General features: G+C 33.0%; 1 protein-coding gene across 1 annotated transcript in view; it reads right to left on the reverse strand.

Annotated features, from left to right (window-relative positions):
• Positions 1-15891, reverse strand: part of CEP290 (centrosomal protein 290) — a 114531-nt gene that overhangs the window by 17912 nt on the left and 80728 nt on the right. The window contains exons 34-43 of the mRNA XM_024127396.3: positions 15169-15435; positions 14441-14548; positions 13596-13795; positions 11255-11468; positions 10165-10302; positions 8017-8238; positions 7584-7706; positions 4127-4272; positions 3631-3786; positions 1090-1213 (exon numbers count right to left, since the gene is read on the reverse strand). Coding sequence (XP_023983164.1) covers positions 1090-1213; positions 3631-3786; positions 4127-4272; positions 7584-7706; positions 8017-8238; positions 10165-10302; positions 11255-11468; positions 13596-13795; positions 14441-14548; positions 15169-15435 — 1698 coding nt within the window. The remainder of the gene's footprint in view (positions 1-1089; positions 1214-3630; positions 3787-4126; positions 4273-7583; positions 7707-8016; positions 8239-10164; positions 10303-11254; positions 11469-13595; positions 13796-14440; positions 14549-15168; positions 15436-15891) is intronic.

A 15891-nucleotide genomic window follows, 5' to 3' on the forward strand; every position in this document is an offset into this window, starting at 1 on the left:
ATTTCTTGGCTGGACAGACACATCAGCTTCAGAGTTTGCCTGTGCATCCCCCTCAGCACACTGCCTCACTGCAGCAGCGCTTGTGGCGTAACCACAGTCCTCCCCAGCAGATTCTTCTGGATCCATGTGGTTGTTGTGACTCACATCTTCAGCTATGTGTCCCTTTTCTTTCTCATTCTTGCCTAGCTCATTCTCTTCCTTGTTTTTATATTCCTGTTTATTATTTTCACAACAGTCTTGATTAATTTTTTCAACTTTACGATCTGGTTCCTTTTCAAAATTGGAGTTAAAATCCGTCAAGGTACCATTAGTTGACCTAAATGGACTTGATTTATTATTTGGTCTTGACTCAGATTTATTTAACTCAGTAGGATCTACAATATCTTCTGCTTTGTGTTTTTCTTCATTACTGTAACACTGTAGAATATTCCTAGGTACCTGATGATATAAGTTGTCACTAACATCTATTCCTTTCCTGTTTTTAATTCTGAGTACTGTTATGGGGTTTTTTAGGTTCCTGTGTAAATTGTTCTTTTTGTGAAAAATATTATGCCTGTATTTATTAACACTGGTAGCAAGAGGAGAAAGCGTAGCTGCGTCACATAACAGATTCTGCTTGAAGCAGACGAAAGAGAAGAAACAGGAAAAGAAAAGGAAAAAAAATAATAAAAATATACACATGAATGTTTTAAAATAAGATACAACAAATAATTCTACATTAATGAGACTTTATAAAGAAAAACGAGAAATGTATCACATATTTGAATGGACGTAATGTTATAACATACCTTCCTATTTTATCTAATTATATGTTCTCGTCACAGCAAAACTCATAACTACATTTAAAAATCTCCAGAAATCATTTGTAATGACATTTTATGCAAAGCATAAGAATCATAAGTTTACCATTATTATGTAAAAAGGATTACAGAAGTTAACATACATCACTACCCAGTAAAAATAAAAGTTGGATTTATGGCATTAATATTAATGAGAAGGATCTACTGTTTTTAGCTAAATAAAGGTAGAAGTTGATTTCACTTTTAAACTTTAGAATAAAAAAAATGAAAAGAAAAGATGTGCACTTACTGAAGGCCTAGAATATGCGTCCTTTGAAAACTGTTTTTCTAAAGCATGAAGTTTTTCTTGGAGGTATTTATTTTGTAAACGTAAATCTTCTATAACAGAATCTCGAGGAAGAGCCTGATGGGTCCTATGAACAACAATCACAGACTCTTTACTGTTCAAACTTCCAACTTTTTACTGTTTTATTGTATTAAAAAATAGAAAAAAATATTTTTAACACTGTATTTCTTTTAAATTCTACAAAACTTGAAAACTTTACAAAAATTAAATTAAAACATGACTATATTATAAACTGATCCTCTACAGAGGATTCACGGCTGGCCTCCTTTAAACTATGAGTTAAAAAGGGTATTCTGATTTTAAAAAAATACATTAATATTTGTAAAGAACATGCCTCTATTTCGGGGATTGTGTAAAATAGCTGAATAAAAATACCTACTATTTTTAAAACATTATATAATAATTTCATAACATCCATGCGCTTCTCAAGATGGTCAAGGATTTTATAAGGTTCTTAGTGGAGCCAGATAATAATCTATTTCTTCAGTCTATACTACTCACCTGCATGGCCTACAAGGCCCTCCACTATCTGGCACAAGCACACCTGTTCAGCACATTGTCCAGGACTCTTCCCTTACTTCGGCAAATAAATCCACTCTTACCCACACATGAAAGATTCACTCCTGCTGCTATGTCTCTGCTAGGGTTGTTTTCTCGGAATGTCCTTTCTACCTTTAAAATCTAGATCTGATTCATAAAATTCGGAAATTCACATTTGAACTGAGAAGACAAGTTCAATCTCTTTTATAAAGTCTTCTCCAATTACTTCAGCCTCCACAGATTCATATTAGAAAAAAAGCTATTAACGAAATTGAGTTATTTGTAGTGAGGTGGTTGGACCTAGAGTCTGTCATACAGAGTGAAGTAAGTCAGAAAGAGAAAAACAAATACCGGGTTGTAGAAGATAATATATGTGAATATCTTGATGACTAATATAGTAAAGTTTTCTTAAAGAGAAAACAAAAAGCATTAGCTTATTGTGACTACTTAGAGGGGTGAGATAGGGAGGGTGGGAGGGAGGGAGATGCAAGAGGGAAGAGATATGGGAACATGTGTATATGTATAACTGATTCACTTTGTTGTAAAGCAGAAACTAACACACCATTGTAAAGCAATTATACTCCAATAAAGATGTTTAAAAAAAAGCTATTAAATATCTAAAACTAATAGAAGGTTTCAAAACTAAAATATTTTGATCCTTGCGAAAACTGCAAAGGAGAGTAAAAGGATTCGGTTTTATTCTGAATATATGTTTAGACTAAGAAAAACAGGGAGGCTAGGACCAGACAGTAGCTATAAATAGATGTCAAAACTAAGAAAAATGTTTCAATCATTTTGTTCTCTCCATCAAGGAAAATTCTGAAAAATTTAAGAAACAATGACTTAGAAGGAAATGAGATGGAACGTAGGTTGAAAGCTCACAAGGACCTTGAAAAGTAAATATTTTACAGATTGGGACAAAACACGAGAAACTGAAATATCAGCAAACGGGTGGTAAATTTACCTTTTCCTTTCCTCTAGTATTTCCTGACCTGAATACAACACAGCTTGAAACCTGAAGATGAGCGTCAGCACAGAGGGAGAGCGCTCCAGGCAAGGCTTAAAGTTCTAGCTCCAGTAAGGAGAAAGGGTGCTTAACAATTCTCACAGACAGTGCAAAAATCCCTCTTATTTTTCTCTTCTATGCATTCTCTCATGTCCCAACCCTCAGGCAATCCCAAGGCAGTGGTGGCAGAGGCTGCAATGGGAACTCACAGGAGCCAAAATTTTTAGGGAGAGGAATCTTCTTCTCCAATTGGTAAAGCTGTAATTAATAAGGTGGGAAGGCAAAGTAGTGCCCCTCCCCCTCCGCCACGTCCCCTTTCTGCCCTCCTGCTGCTGGCTTAGCTGCAGACAAGAGCACAACAGCTGAAGTGCACGGCGCAGCAGGGCAACAGATTTGGCTCGAAGTACCAAAAAGGGTAGCCCGAGAGAAACCAAATGTATCAGGGAGATCACAGAAGGAAAGGAGCTCAAGAAAGGAACCTTATAAAGTTGTTTATGAACTTCTGGGCTCACCCCTGAGCATGAATGTATGGATCTGATCCTAATCAGAATATTAAAGACTCTGAGAACTGAATAGAAGACAGCCCACATACCAGACTGTCAATAGGGAGTTGCATAGGCAGAACAGAGCCAAAGAACATTGTAAAAGCTTTGAAAATGATACCGGAACCATAGCCCACATAACGCAGGTTAGCACATAGGGCCTGAACCTATCCAGACTTGCTAAAACAAAAATATATCTGCCTTTTCCATACAATTTAACCAAGATCCAGAGTCACAAATATAATATTCAAAAGTTCAAGAATATAATCCATATTAATGTGGCATAAAAAGAAGCAGGAATATCTCAACTCACACAGGAAAAGAATCAACAGAACCCAAGCTTAAGATGACACACATTTATTATATCAGTTTCTACATTTCCATGTATTAGCTTACCTCATATATGATATGTCATTTTCTAGGTCAAGATTTCTCTTTTTTAATTCTTCTAACTCTTTTTCTGACTCCAATGCTCGCACTTCCATAACATGATCAACAGTCATGCCAGTTGTTTTCAGTTTCCTCTGCAAAGTAAGTTTCTCTTTATCAGCTCTGTGGGATTTAATACAGAATCATGAAAATATACCATTCACTGTTTGGCTTGTTCAATTTATTAAATTGCAGCTTCCTTATTGTAAGGCCAATATACAAAAATTGGATCATTCTGTATTTGCTATGAGCTAACTTATTTCAAAATTATAGGAAACTACACTTACAAATTGTTAAAATATATTTAATACACATTTTAAAGAAAATAAAAAGTGAACTATAGATAATAAATAATTAAAACTAAAAAATTTTTCATATTATCAAGTACAGAAAAACTATATAACTTCCAGGTCAATTAAAGACTATACATAATTAATTAGGTTTACATTAAATTTAAACTCACTTGGCAAAAAGATCCTTCAAAGTATTCAATTGTTTTGTTAGAGTACAGACTTCCCCCTCTTTCTCTTTTAACCTGTTTCGAATTCCCTCCATTTTGGTTTGCCATTTTTTACCTTCTTCCCACCTAATTACTTCTTCTCTGGCACTCTGTAAATAATAACAAAGGAGGAAGAAAATTACCAATATTGTTTTTTAGACTGATCAATTACAATTTACTAGAACAATGGTAAACCAATACTTCCTGAAGAATATGTAAACAGGTTCATTTTGCTATGTCACTTCTAGAATCTTTAGGCCTGCCAAGCTGTAAGCAAAAATGCCCTTCAGACTAAGATTCTGTATTCTATACTGGACTAATGCCAACACTCCTAAAGGAGTCTAATACAAATGGATGATGACTAAAGTAAACTTCCAACAAAGAATGTATATGTATAAATGACCAACCCGATCTTGTCAGCCCATAGCAATCTCCTAGTATCACAACTCCTTCAAATCTTCAATGCACATTATTTCTCTTATTCAACAGATATTTACTTAGTGTGAATCATGCACCAGGTACTACTCTAAGTACTAGGAATAGAAACAATGAATAAACCAGACAAAAAAGGCTTATCTTCATGGGTATTACAGTCTAGTTTATGTTGGTTGGTTGGTTGGCTGGATTAGGGGAAGGGAGCAAAATATAGACAAAAAACAAGAAAAAAAATTTTTGAAGTATGTTAGCTGGTGATAAGTGCTCTAAATAAAAGGGGAAGGAACTAGGACACTTCAGGGCTAGGTGTTGTGCTTTGTTATAATTGAGATAAGGTGTCCAAGGAAAGTCTATGTAATGCAGAACAGTCCCATGTACTGAAGAAATATCAAGTGTCCTACTGAACATTCATATAGTTAAAAATTCTGTTCACAATTGTCTGAGCTAAGAATTTATGTCCTTTCCACCAAGCAATTTTTTAATGGTTTTACTATGTCCTGAATTTTCTAGAAATACAGCAGCCTTATAAAAGTAAAGACTACAGACGTCATTTTGCTGAGAACTACAGAAACAACTGTTTACCATTTTGGAAATCAAATTAACAAATGGCAATGCCTTTGTGACGTGGGGAGCCAACAGACCACATTTGTATTAGTCTGCATTTGTAGCTCTGAATTCACATCAATGTTTCCTAAAGGTGGAAGCACATGACTACTTCATTATGTTTTCTATGAAGCATTTACATTGGGAATTATGAAAAATATATTAATATGTTTATTATTTTTATAAATTATTTTCCTTTTATGTTTCTCCTTCATATTTCATTTAGGGCATTTACGGTGAAATTTTGAATTATGCACGTAGGTAGCTTGTATTAACTAAAAATTTCATTTGGAATAGTAAAGGGGACATTATGAAACACTGTATTTACTATAAAAGAGAATGTTGGGGCTGAAAGGATTAAAAGTCAAAGTTTAAAGTCAAATACCCAACTAAGATAAGTAGCCCTATCAAAACGATCTTCTCCCATACTGGCCAATTTTTTATCTTATTTATCTAGTTCAGCTAACATGTATCCTTTAAAAAATGTATACAACTTCAGTAAGTGTTTGATAGTTATTAACTTTTTTTTCTAAAATACATACAAGGAATTTTGTGTATTTCCAGAAATGTAAGTATTAGTTGAGGGCAAAAGGTATATGTAAACAATTCTGCAGCATGGTGTATTCTGTAGAGATTGGGCAGTTCTATCCCATCTGATATTATTCTCTGAAGTAGGAGTGAAGTAGGGAAACAAGACTGAAGTAATTTAAAAATAAACAGAAAAACAACAAAGGCAAATGTCACCAAGGGTCTGATCTAGACTGGGCGAGAAAAGAGGAGAAGAGAGGACGACAAGTTCTCTTTTTGTATTTTCTGTACCAATAGCTTATCATAAATTTCAGGATAATGTTATTGCATTTTAAAATTTTCATTCATCCAACGAATACTGAACATCTACTACGTGACAGGGACTGTTCCTGTGGCTGAGGATACAAAAATAAACAAAACCGACAAAGTTCCTGCCATCAAAGTTAACAGTCCAAAAGATGAACACATGGATAAGTAAATTTCTGGTATGTCAGATAGTAATGAATGCTACAGAGACAAGCAGAGAAGCGTAAGAAACACAGGAATGCAAGGACTGGGGGTGGGTTTAGTTATCTTATACAGATAGGCCTCAAACATTGTTTCTTTTTAAAATTAATTAATTAATTTTTAAATTAATTTATTTATTTTTGGCTGCATTGGGTCTTCGTTGCTGTGCGCGGGCTTTCTCTAGTTGTGGTGAGCGGGGGCTACTCTTCATTGCAATGTGTGGGCTTCTCATTGCGGTGGCTTCTCTTGTTGCAGAGCACGGGCTCTAGGTGTACAGGTTTCAGTAGTTGTGGCACACAGGCTCTAGAGCACAGGCTCAGTAGTTGTGGCGCACAGGCTTAGTTGCTCCGTGGCATGTGGGATCTTCCCGGACCAGGGCTCGAACCCATGTCTCCTGCATTGGCAGGCGGATTCTTTAACCACTGCGCAACCAGGGAAGCCCCTCAAACAAGGAAAATGTTTTTCTAGAATACACCCTGCTAAAACATTTTAATCCCATTACCTATTTTCTATTCAGTGTCATTAAAGATACTTAATTTTCTTTCATGTTATTGAAACTATCTTATAGATATGAATATCTTCTGGATAAATGTTACAATAAAAACTCTTCCTAACTATGGCTCCTCCCCTGAGATTTTCTTCAGGGACAAACATTACTACTAACACCAATATTTCCAAGGTCACTTTTGATATTTTCAATGCTACTTATATCTTAAGTCTCCAGTTTATTATTTACAACATATTTAATTATGTGGATTTTAGCCAGTTTTAGTTTTTCCTTGGGTTATGTCTATCAGTAATTTTTATTACAAAATAGTTTACTAGTTAACTTGTAAGAAAATTTTAAGCTATTTTTCTCACATTACAGAATCAATTTATGAGTGGGTTGGTTATTGATTATTACTGCAAATATTGAATATACTCCAAGTCACTTTGTTTACCCTGAAATAATAGTCTAGTCAATTGAAGGATTAAAAAGGACACATTTGGGTCAAGATAGCAGAATAAAAATGCCCAGCTTTCTTTCCCAAAGGTCTATATAAACAATTACATTGAGAAAAGTGATAAATACAGCTGGATATGTATGGTATGAAGGGATTTGGGATGTACTGTAACGTCAGGAAGATGATATAGTAATTTCTGAATAAGAGTTACATTATTGGTGTCTCTTCAAGTAGACCTGTAAATTCCTAAAGGACAGAAACTTGTCTTAAACTTCTCTATGTTATCCAGTACCATTTATGGTATATGTATCAGGTCCTCAGATCAATGAATTATCTCTTCTTCAATTACATATTTAACTAAGTCTATCACTACCTTAAACATATCAGTACATTTCTTCACGTACCTTTTCTTTCATAGGTTTTATTTCTACCTCATCCACCTTTTTATCCAGTTGGCTTTCTAGCTTTTTAATTTTCTTTTGGAGTTCTTCAATTAAACTTTGTTTGTTATCTATCAGAGCTTTGCCCTGAAAAATAAGATGTATTTTTACATTTTACAAATAAAAAGGCATCAAACAAAATACATAATAAATACTCCAGTTGTAGAAACTTTCTGAGACTACAGCTAACCATGCTTTCTAAATGACACTATTGATATTTAAGAATAACATGGTAGCTACTTCTGTATTTTAATAAGATATGCTACCCTAAAACTACAAATACAGTAAAGGTCACTGAGAGAATTAGCAACTACATTAATCAAAGTGATTGAAAGCTAGTTTTAGCCTAACTGTACTTTATAAATCAAAACATTATCACAATTAAATATAAAATTACCTGTAATCCACTGGTTAATCTTTTAATTTGCCTTTTCAGTTCATCATTCTCTTGATCAATTCCATCTTTCTCTCTAAGCATTTTATTATAGGCTTTTTGGTTTTTTTGTAGTTCACTGGTTAAGTCATTCAAATTATCAGTTAGTGAGTTCTCTCTGTTTTTACTTGTTTTAAGAGCTTCTTTAAGTTTTAAATTTTTTTCGCATAAATCTTCAACTTGTGACTAATACAAGGTAAAGAAAGGTTTAATTCATGAATCTTCAGCAAGTATCAATGATAAAAACAACAATAATAGAGAAAGTACACCATTAGTACTTACTAAGAAGAAAGTTTCAGTCTAAATTTTTAAGCACATACATGCAAAAAAAACACCACAAACTACATAAATTTTTCTTGCTTCATTTCAAATGAACCAAGTCTACTTTGAGGGGGAAAAAAAAACAAAACATGAAGAAGCAGTCTAAAGTAATTCATCTTTAACAAACACCTAGAACCAAAATTTTATCAAATAAGCAAATGTTTCATTATGGCTGAATTAATTTATTAGAAAAACAAGTACATATCAACGTACACAGCAATTTCTTTTTTGAACACTGAAGCATAGGAGTAATATAAAACAAAATCTCTTACTCTAAGTAGTTTCTAATCTACTTTGTAAAGACAAGACATAAAAGGGTAGCTCACAATACTAGACAGTATATATAAGTCACTAGAAAGGAGTTCTTAGCTGTCCCATATAGTAACATTGATGGGAATACTGGTACTTATTATATGTTTTGTTGAATAAATTATTACAGGCCAAAAGGGATTACCAATAGCACTAATAGGAAACTAGTAGTATTATAGTGCAGTTACAAGAAAAACAAACTCTCCTGGAGAGTCAAAAAAGCCTTCAAGAAAAATGACTGGAAGAATGTAAAGAATTCAGAGAAGAAATTTCAGGCAAAGAGAAAGGTATTGAAGAAGACATCATCAAAGGGCTATACCTATTTATAAATTTATTACTGAATGGATTTTTACTGTCAACTATGCTAATAATCTTGATAGGCACAAGAGATTTTAAAAATCTGACTAAAATCCAGTCCTTACATGGTTTAATGGCAATGAAGGGTATACGGTTTAATGGTGACGAAGGGTATATACAAATAAACCAAGAGCAAATAAAAATTACAAACAAAATAAAACATATACAAAGTAGATTTTTCATTTTACTCAAAATATACTATATGAAACTTTATGTAAAGAAATTTGAAAATCATCATTAAATGTATATGTTTTGGAGAAAAAATTTTATACAGTACCAAACTTAACAATTGGGTAAGAAAATAATAAAATACATTGTCAAAAAATAATAAATAACTTCAAAAAAAGGCTTTAAAGTTAGGCAGCTCTGTAGATTAAATGTCAAGGACCACATGATTTCCATAAACTACTTCAGGGGCTAAAAAGGGAAAGCTAACTAACTCATATTATGAACTTAGCAAAAACTAAACGGAAAATTCTGAAAAGGCAAAAGAAATAAAACAAAACAAAGGAATCTGTAAACCTATCTCACTTATCAATATAGAATTTAAAATCCTAAGAAAAATGTTTCTTAAATTTAATTCTGTTAGGAGAAATAGCTTATAATGGCCTATCCTTTGCTAATCCCCAAGATGATATTCAGTGAGTACAATAAAGATGCTTAGTGTTCAAAACTGTGTGTAGGACTTCCCTGGTGGCACAGTGGTTAAGAATCCGCCTGCCAATGCAGGGGAAACAGGTTCAATCCCTGGTCTGGGAAGATTGCACATGCCACAGAGCAACTAAGCCCGTGAGCCACAACTACTGAAGCCCTCGCGCCTAGAGTCCATGCTGCACAACAAGAGAAGCCACCGCAATGAGAAGTCTGCGCACTGCAACGAAGAGTGGCCCCCGCTCACTGCAACTAGAGAAAGCCTGCGCGCAGCAACAAAAACCCAAGCAGCCAAAAATAAATAAATAAATTTATTAAAAATAAAGCCAACTGTGTGGACATGTGTATATCCACCAATAATTCATTAGAATAAATTCCCTATTCATTATTAAAATTACTATATATCCAAGTGGATTCTCTTCCAATGGGAATTAGCAGGAATTCTGTTATATTAATGCACATGTTGATACTCACCTTTAGCTCTTTAGTATGTCGATCAACAATCTGTTGAACATTGAGATTTGCCTCTTTCTGAGAAGTCGTGGAAATAATACGTTCTTCAGCTGCTGCTGTCATTTCTGCCCGAAGTTCCAAAAGTGCCCGACTAAGGGCCTAAAAGTTACAACATACATAATTTTTTTGAAAAATTGGTATTTTATATAAGCAATACAAAATATACATAAACTTTATTACTTTAAACTGTTTTCCTAAAATACCATGCGTTTAATCAAACAGAATTCACAAACTAACAACCCAACTTTTTCAAATGAATTTCCTGTAGTAAGTGAACTCAATTCTCTCCAAACTGAGTGTGAGAATTCAAAATCTTGATAATAATAATGGTGAGAAACCAGCATCAAATCAAGCAATCTGTACTACAAAATCCAGGCATGTTTTGTTTTCAATCTTCCAAGTTGAAATATTTATTTAAATTACTCACTTAGTACATACTTCCATGTGAAATTAATTGAATTTAAGTAGACAAGGAAAGTTACAAGATTAGAAGATTTAAAATTTGCCAATAAATTTCATGAGCTAGCATAGAAAAACAGCAGCACCTTCTAAAACAGTTAAGTATATAAAAATCTGAGATAAATAAAAAAACTAATAAATCTGTTAATCCACTGATCAACTCCTTTCATAACACTATCTCTGCAATCTCTTTCTTTAATCTTTCCTCCTCTTATCCTAACTCCCTATTAATCCTCAAAGTTACTTAAAATTTTTCAATTATTCAAATTGTTCAAAATAGCCTCAGTAACATACAATCCTAATAGGAAAGGAGAGAAAATAAATAATGTAATGAAGATTTCCCTTTATTTCCTACAGCTAACCCACAAATCAGGTTGAAAACATAAAAAGATAAATTAGACTATATCTGAACTTAAAAACAACACCAATCTATAAAGCTATTTAAAAGAATTATAAAGACCCAACCCTGCTCAAGATAAGGCTTATACTTTTTATTACGAGAGAGATACATACTATCATCTTCTACAAATCTTCTGTAAAAGCAATCTACCACGTTTTTCTTAAATATTGATAATTTTCTGTTGTTACTTACTTTTTGTTGCTTCTCTTTCAAGGCTAATTGGCTCTTCAGCCTTTCTACTAAATTCCTCATTGTAGTTGTTGGAGCTCTTGAATTTGCTTCTTTTTGAGCCTGAAGTTCAGATTTTAAACTCTGCGACTCCTTTTGTGACTGGGCCAGAAGACACCTCAAATCCTCTACTTGTGCTTTTATTTGTTTCACTTCATCTGCATGATTTTCTTGGAGCCTAATATAAAGCAAACATATGTACTTAATAGAGCAATTGTTGCAATTAACAATTTGATTGACACAAATTTTACAAAGAACAAACGTTTGGTCCTCAGCAACCTTAAAATCTAAGATTTGATCCAAATCCAAAAGATGAACAATTCTTTATTCTACTTAACTACTCTTAAACTTAACATAAAATAGAGTTTTTTCTTCCAGTTTCTACTATTTTTTGCAGCAATTGCATCAAGTAATTTGTGGCTCTAGATGAAATAATATAATGAACAAAATAACACTTTAAATATTATGGTTCCTGCGAGATGTGACTGCTTCCTTTGTATCAGGGATTTCTCAACCATGGCACTATTGACATTTTTGACTGGATAATTCTTCACTGGGGTGGGGGTTACTGTCCTATGCATTTTAAAACATATTTAGCAGCATTCCTTGCTTCTACCAACCAGATGCCAGAAGTACCTCCTAGTTGTTCATCAAAAATCTCTACAGACAATAACAAATGTCCCTGGAGGGGGGAGAGGAGAGCAAAATTACTTCCGCTTGAGAACCACTGCCCTATAATGACATGTTACCAAGACAAAATATTAACCTTCACAGAAATCACATGTATTACGGTTCTAAAGTCACTAGTATTGTATCTATAACTCTATCTATAGCTGTATTCTATATAGAAGTAGATACTATCAAAAGACTTAGTTAATTCAACTGATCCTACTGCTCATTCACTATTAATTAGCCTTATAAACTGAATTATATCCAGTTGACTGTGCTTATATAGACACTGTAGTAATAAGGTCACCAATATGGAGATTCAAATGATTCAACTTTGATCAGTGAGAGGAAGGTCTGTTAAACCACGAACAGGTATTAAACACTCTGAGACTTGTTGCTTATAGCAAAAACTTAAGTCACTTTAAATAATCATCAAATTGTAAAACTACAAGGTTTCACTAAAAAAATGACAAAGAACTATAATTTCTTAAGATGCATTAAAATATGTATGCCAATGTGCACACAGAGAATAGAAGTATAATTTTAGGCTAAAATGACATGGTAAGGTACAAAACAACAACTTCAAGTATTTCATGTGGCAAAAAATTATATATACAAGGTAATGTCAAAAAAATGATTATTTTCTACATCCAGGAATTAGATTCAGAAATGCAAGAAATTTTATGCTCTAAAATGACAGAAACTTACTATATCAAAAATAGCATCTCATGTATAAAATTTAACAGAATGGGGAAAATTAGATTGAAAATATACCATATGCTATTGCTAATTCTCTTTTCTCTTAGAGAATAACTTATTTAAAGTAGCAGCTTCTTAAGCACAAATAGTGTTAGTTTTGTCAGAAGCATCTTGGATAAATGAAAAAAGAATCAAAGGTTCTAATAAGGGTTTCAGAGATGGAATGGAATTATAAGTCAAGTAGTTAACTTTCTTATTTTTTTCAGATAAGAAACTGAGCCTCAGAAAGTTCTACAATGATTACAAAATACCTAAATATAAACCTATTTTAGTTTTAAAATACACATTCTGATAAATGGTTGAACAATGTTTAGAATCTCTAATATAGAGAATGCTGTGAGCCCTCTACTGTCACTGTGGTTAATAAAAAAGATAGGTTAATTTTTCATTCAACAAATATTTGAGCCTTTAATGTATGCCAGAAACTGTTATAGGTATGTAAATAAAAGTTTTATATTTATATGTTACTTTACAATTTTCAAATTACTTCGACATACATCATCATTTGGCCTTTATATAACCACCTTGAAAGAGCCAGGGTGAGTACTGTCATTTCACTTTTTAGATAATAAAATGGAAATTTAAAAAGGTTAAAGATGAGATTCTATACAAGAATCTGAGTTGGCTCTTGAGTCAGACTGACTAGATTCAAATCGTGGCTTTCCCGTCTTCTCCTAGGCATGTTACTGAGGCTTCCTATAGCCTAGTTTCCTAACTGCAAAATGGAGTGAATATCCTATGTCACAAGTAGTACTGCATATAAAATGAGATAATATATTCAACATTTTTAGAACAGTGCATGACATAACAAATGCTTACATTTATCTTTATTATATCATTATTCCCATTTGCCAATATCTATATTTCTAAGACTTACCGTAATTTGATATTTTCAAACTCTTTGACTTTTAATTCAGTGACTTCTTTTTGTCTCTCTAAATCCTGAGATACTTTTTTTAGTTTGATCACAAGTGAGGAGAGAGAGTCATCTTGTTCTGCTACTCTCTGTTCCATCTCAGCCAAACGAATAAAATGCTTGTTGGTAGGAACTGGAGTAGGAGACTGTTTTATTAAATCCTATGAAATATGGTTGGTTATATTAGCCATGAGCAGGTACAATGCAATGCCATACTTACTCCATAATTTTAACTTGGTTCCTTAAATGATCAAAATATAATATCAAGTCTAAAATGTAATGATTTAATAGGTAATGAAGGCTTAAAGAAGATAGGAAATATAGATCTTATTCTTTGTATTCCCAGTATCTGGCAAAGTGCCTACATGTAGTGGAGGATCAATAAATAAATGTTGATTTAATTAATGAGTTAAGCCTTGAGGAAGCTAAGGTTTGCTTAAGGTCATTTCGTGCATATAGAATACAATGATCAAAAGAGGCAAGAATGAACTGAATTCAGAACATGGAAAGCAGTTAGACACAGGTAAACTTAATGTGCAGATTTGAAAAGAACAACTGAGGTCAGATCATGGAAGGCTTTGAGTACGTGGCTAAGAAACATGATTTTGTAGGCAGCAGTAAGCTACTAACAAATGTCGGTCTAGGGAAAAAAATGATTAGAGCTGTGTCTTCAGAAGATTATTCTGGCAAAAAAAAAAAAAAAGGTAGGATGGCTTCTAGTCCAAAAAAAAAAAAGGAGAGCTAAATTTTCAATTGCATGGTCTCAAAAATCAATAAAGAATAGAACAAAGTTCTTAGAATCTTACCCAAGTTGTTTCTTTGAATTTACTGAGTGAACTATCAGCCTGTAGTTCTAATTTATGATGAAGAATATGAAGTTCCTCTTCATGTTTCTTAACAATTTCTCTTTGCTCCTGTTTTACAAGAAATCAAAACTATATCTTACATTATGATTCAAATATATTCACATTCTAAAGGTCTTAAATATTTTCTTATCTTTACCTTCTAAAATCCCTATGAGATAGGGAAGGAACAACATCTGCATGTATATATTTATACCTGCATACATTTCCCCAACCTTGTCATGTTCGAACTGACAAGCCCAGCCTTAGAGCATAATTTATTCTTAATATTAGAATAATATGTATCCATCAGCTTTTAACTTGTTTCTAGCAAATTTTTAAATGTCAGATTTTTTTTCCCCTCCAAGTTCTAGAAAATTTGATTTCCACTGATACCTGTGTGACAGATTTCATTCTAACTTACTGTTTCAGTCTTTACCTACTAACTCAAATGATATTTTTCAAAATCACACAGTTTCACCATGAAAGCCATTAGCAATTTAGTCGGTCCATAACACAACTGCCAGTTTTACTGACAGATCTGTAATCCAATCACGTGAAAGCAACAATACCTGAATAGAATCATTTGAAAACAAGAAATGAAATACCACTTCAGGGCAGAACAGTATTTGGCATTTGTCTAAAAAAACATCATAATAAATAAAAGAGCATAACATAATATAATAAAATACCTCTCTGGCTTTTTCTAGAAGATGTTGATACTTCTTTAACACTTCTTCCTTTTGATTTAACCTTGCTTGCATGTTTGCAATGGTCTGATGAGCAAGTTTCAATGTGTGATGAGATTTTGGTTCCACCTCTTTTCTTCCTAGCTCAGCAATAAGCTTTTCTCGTTCTGCAGTGGCAGGCAATCGAAGCCTCAGTTCATTAATTACTTTGTCTCTTGACAGAATATTTTCCTCTGCTAACCGTAAAGCAGATTCTTTTTTTTTTAGCTTCTGCAATGATCAAATCATAAAAAAAAACATTTTTCTTTTAAAAATGCTTCATCTGAATTTTAGTCAGATTAGCTATAAGCAAGGAAAGGAGTTTCATTTTATTTTTCACATCATACTTATAATAGCCAAATGATATTTAATAAGGTTAATCGACTGTATTTCTATGTGACAGCAGTTATCTACATGTATATTTTACTTATTTGTAAGATTATCACGTGTTAGAAACTTCACTGTTATGATGAAAATGAAATTTACTTACAGTACTTTATTTAGGTCTTATAGATTTAGAACTAGAAATGTGTGGTGGTGATAGATTTAGAAAGAAAATGTAATAAACCATTCCTTTTATTTTGGTCCACTGACTATTAGAGCACTAGAAGAGTAACCTATAAAGTCAACAAAGTATAAAAATTGGAATTTTAGTGGCCTGAGTCAATGGGTCACTATTATAAAATC

Source organism: Physeter macrocephalus, chromosome 6 (assembly GCF_002837175.3).
Source record: "Physeter macrocephalus isolate SW-GA chromosome 6, ASM283717v5, whole genome shotgun sequence".
NCBI classification, from domain to species: Eukaryota; Metazoa; Chordata; class Mammalia; order Artiodactyla; family Physeteridae; genus Physeter; species Physeter macrocephalus.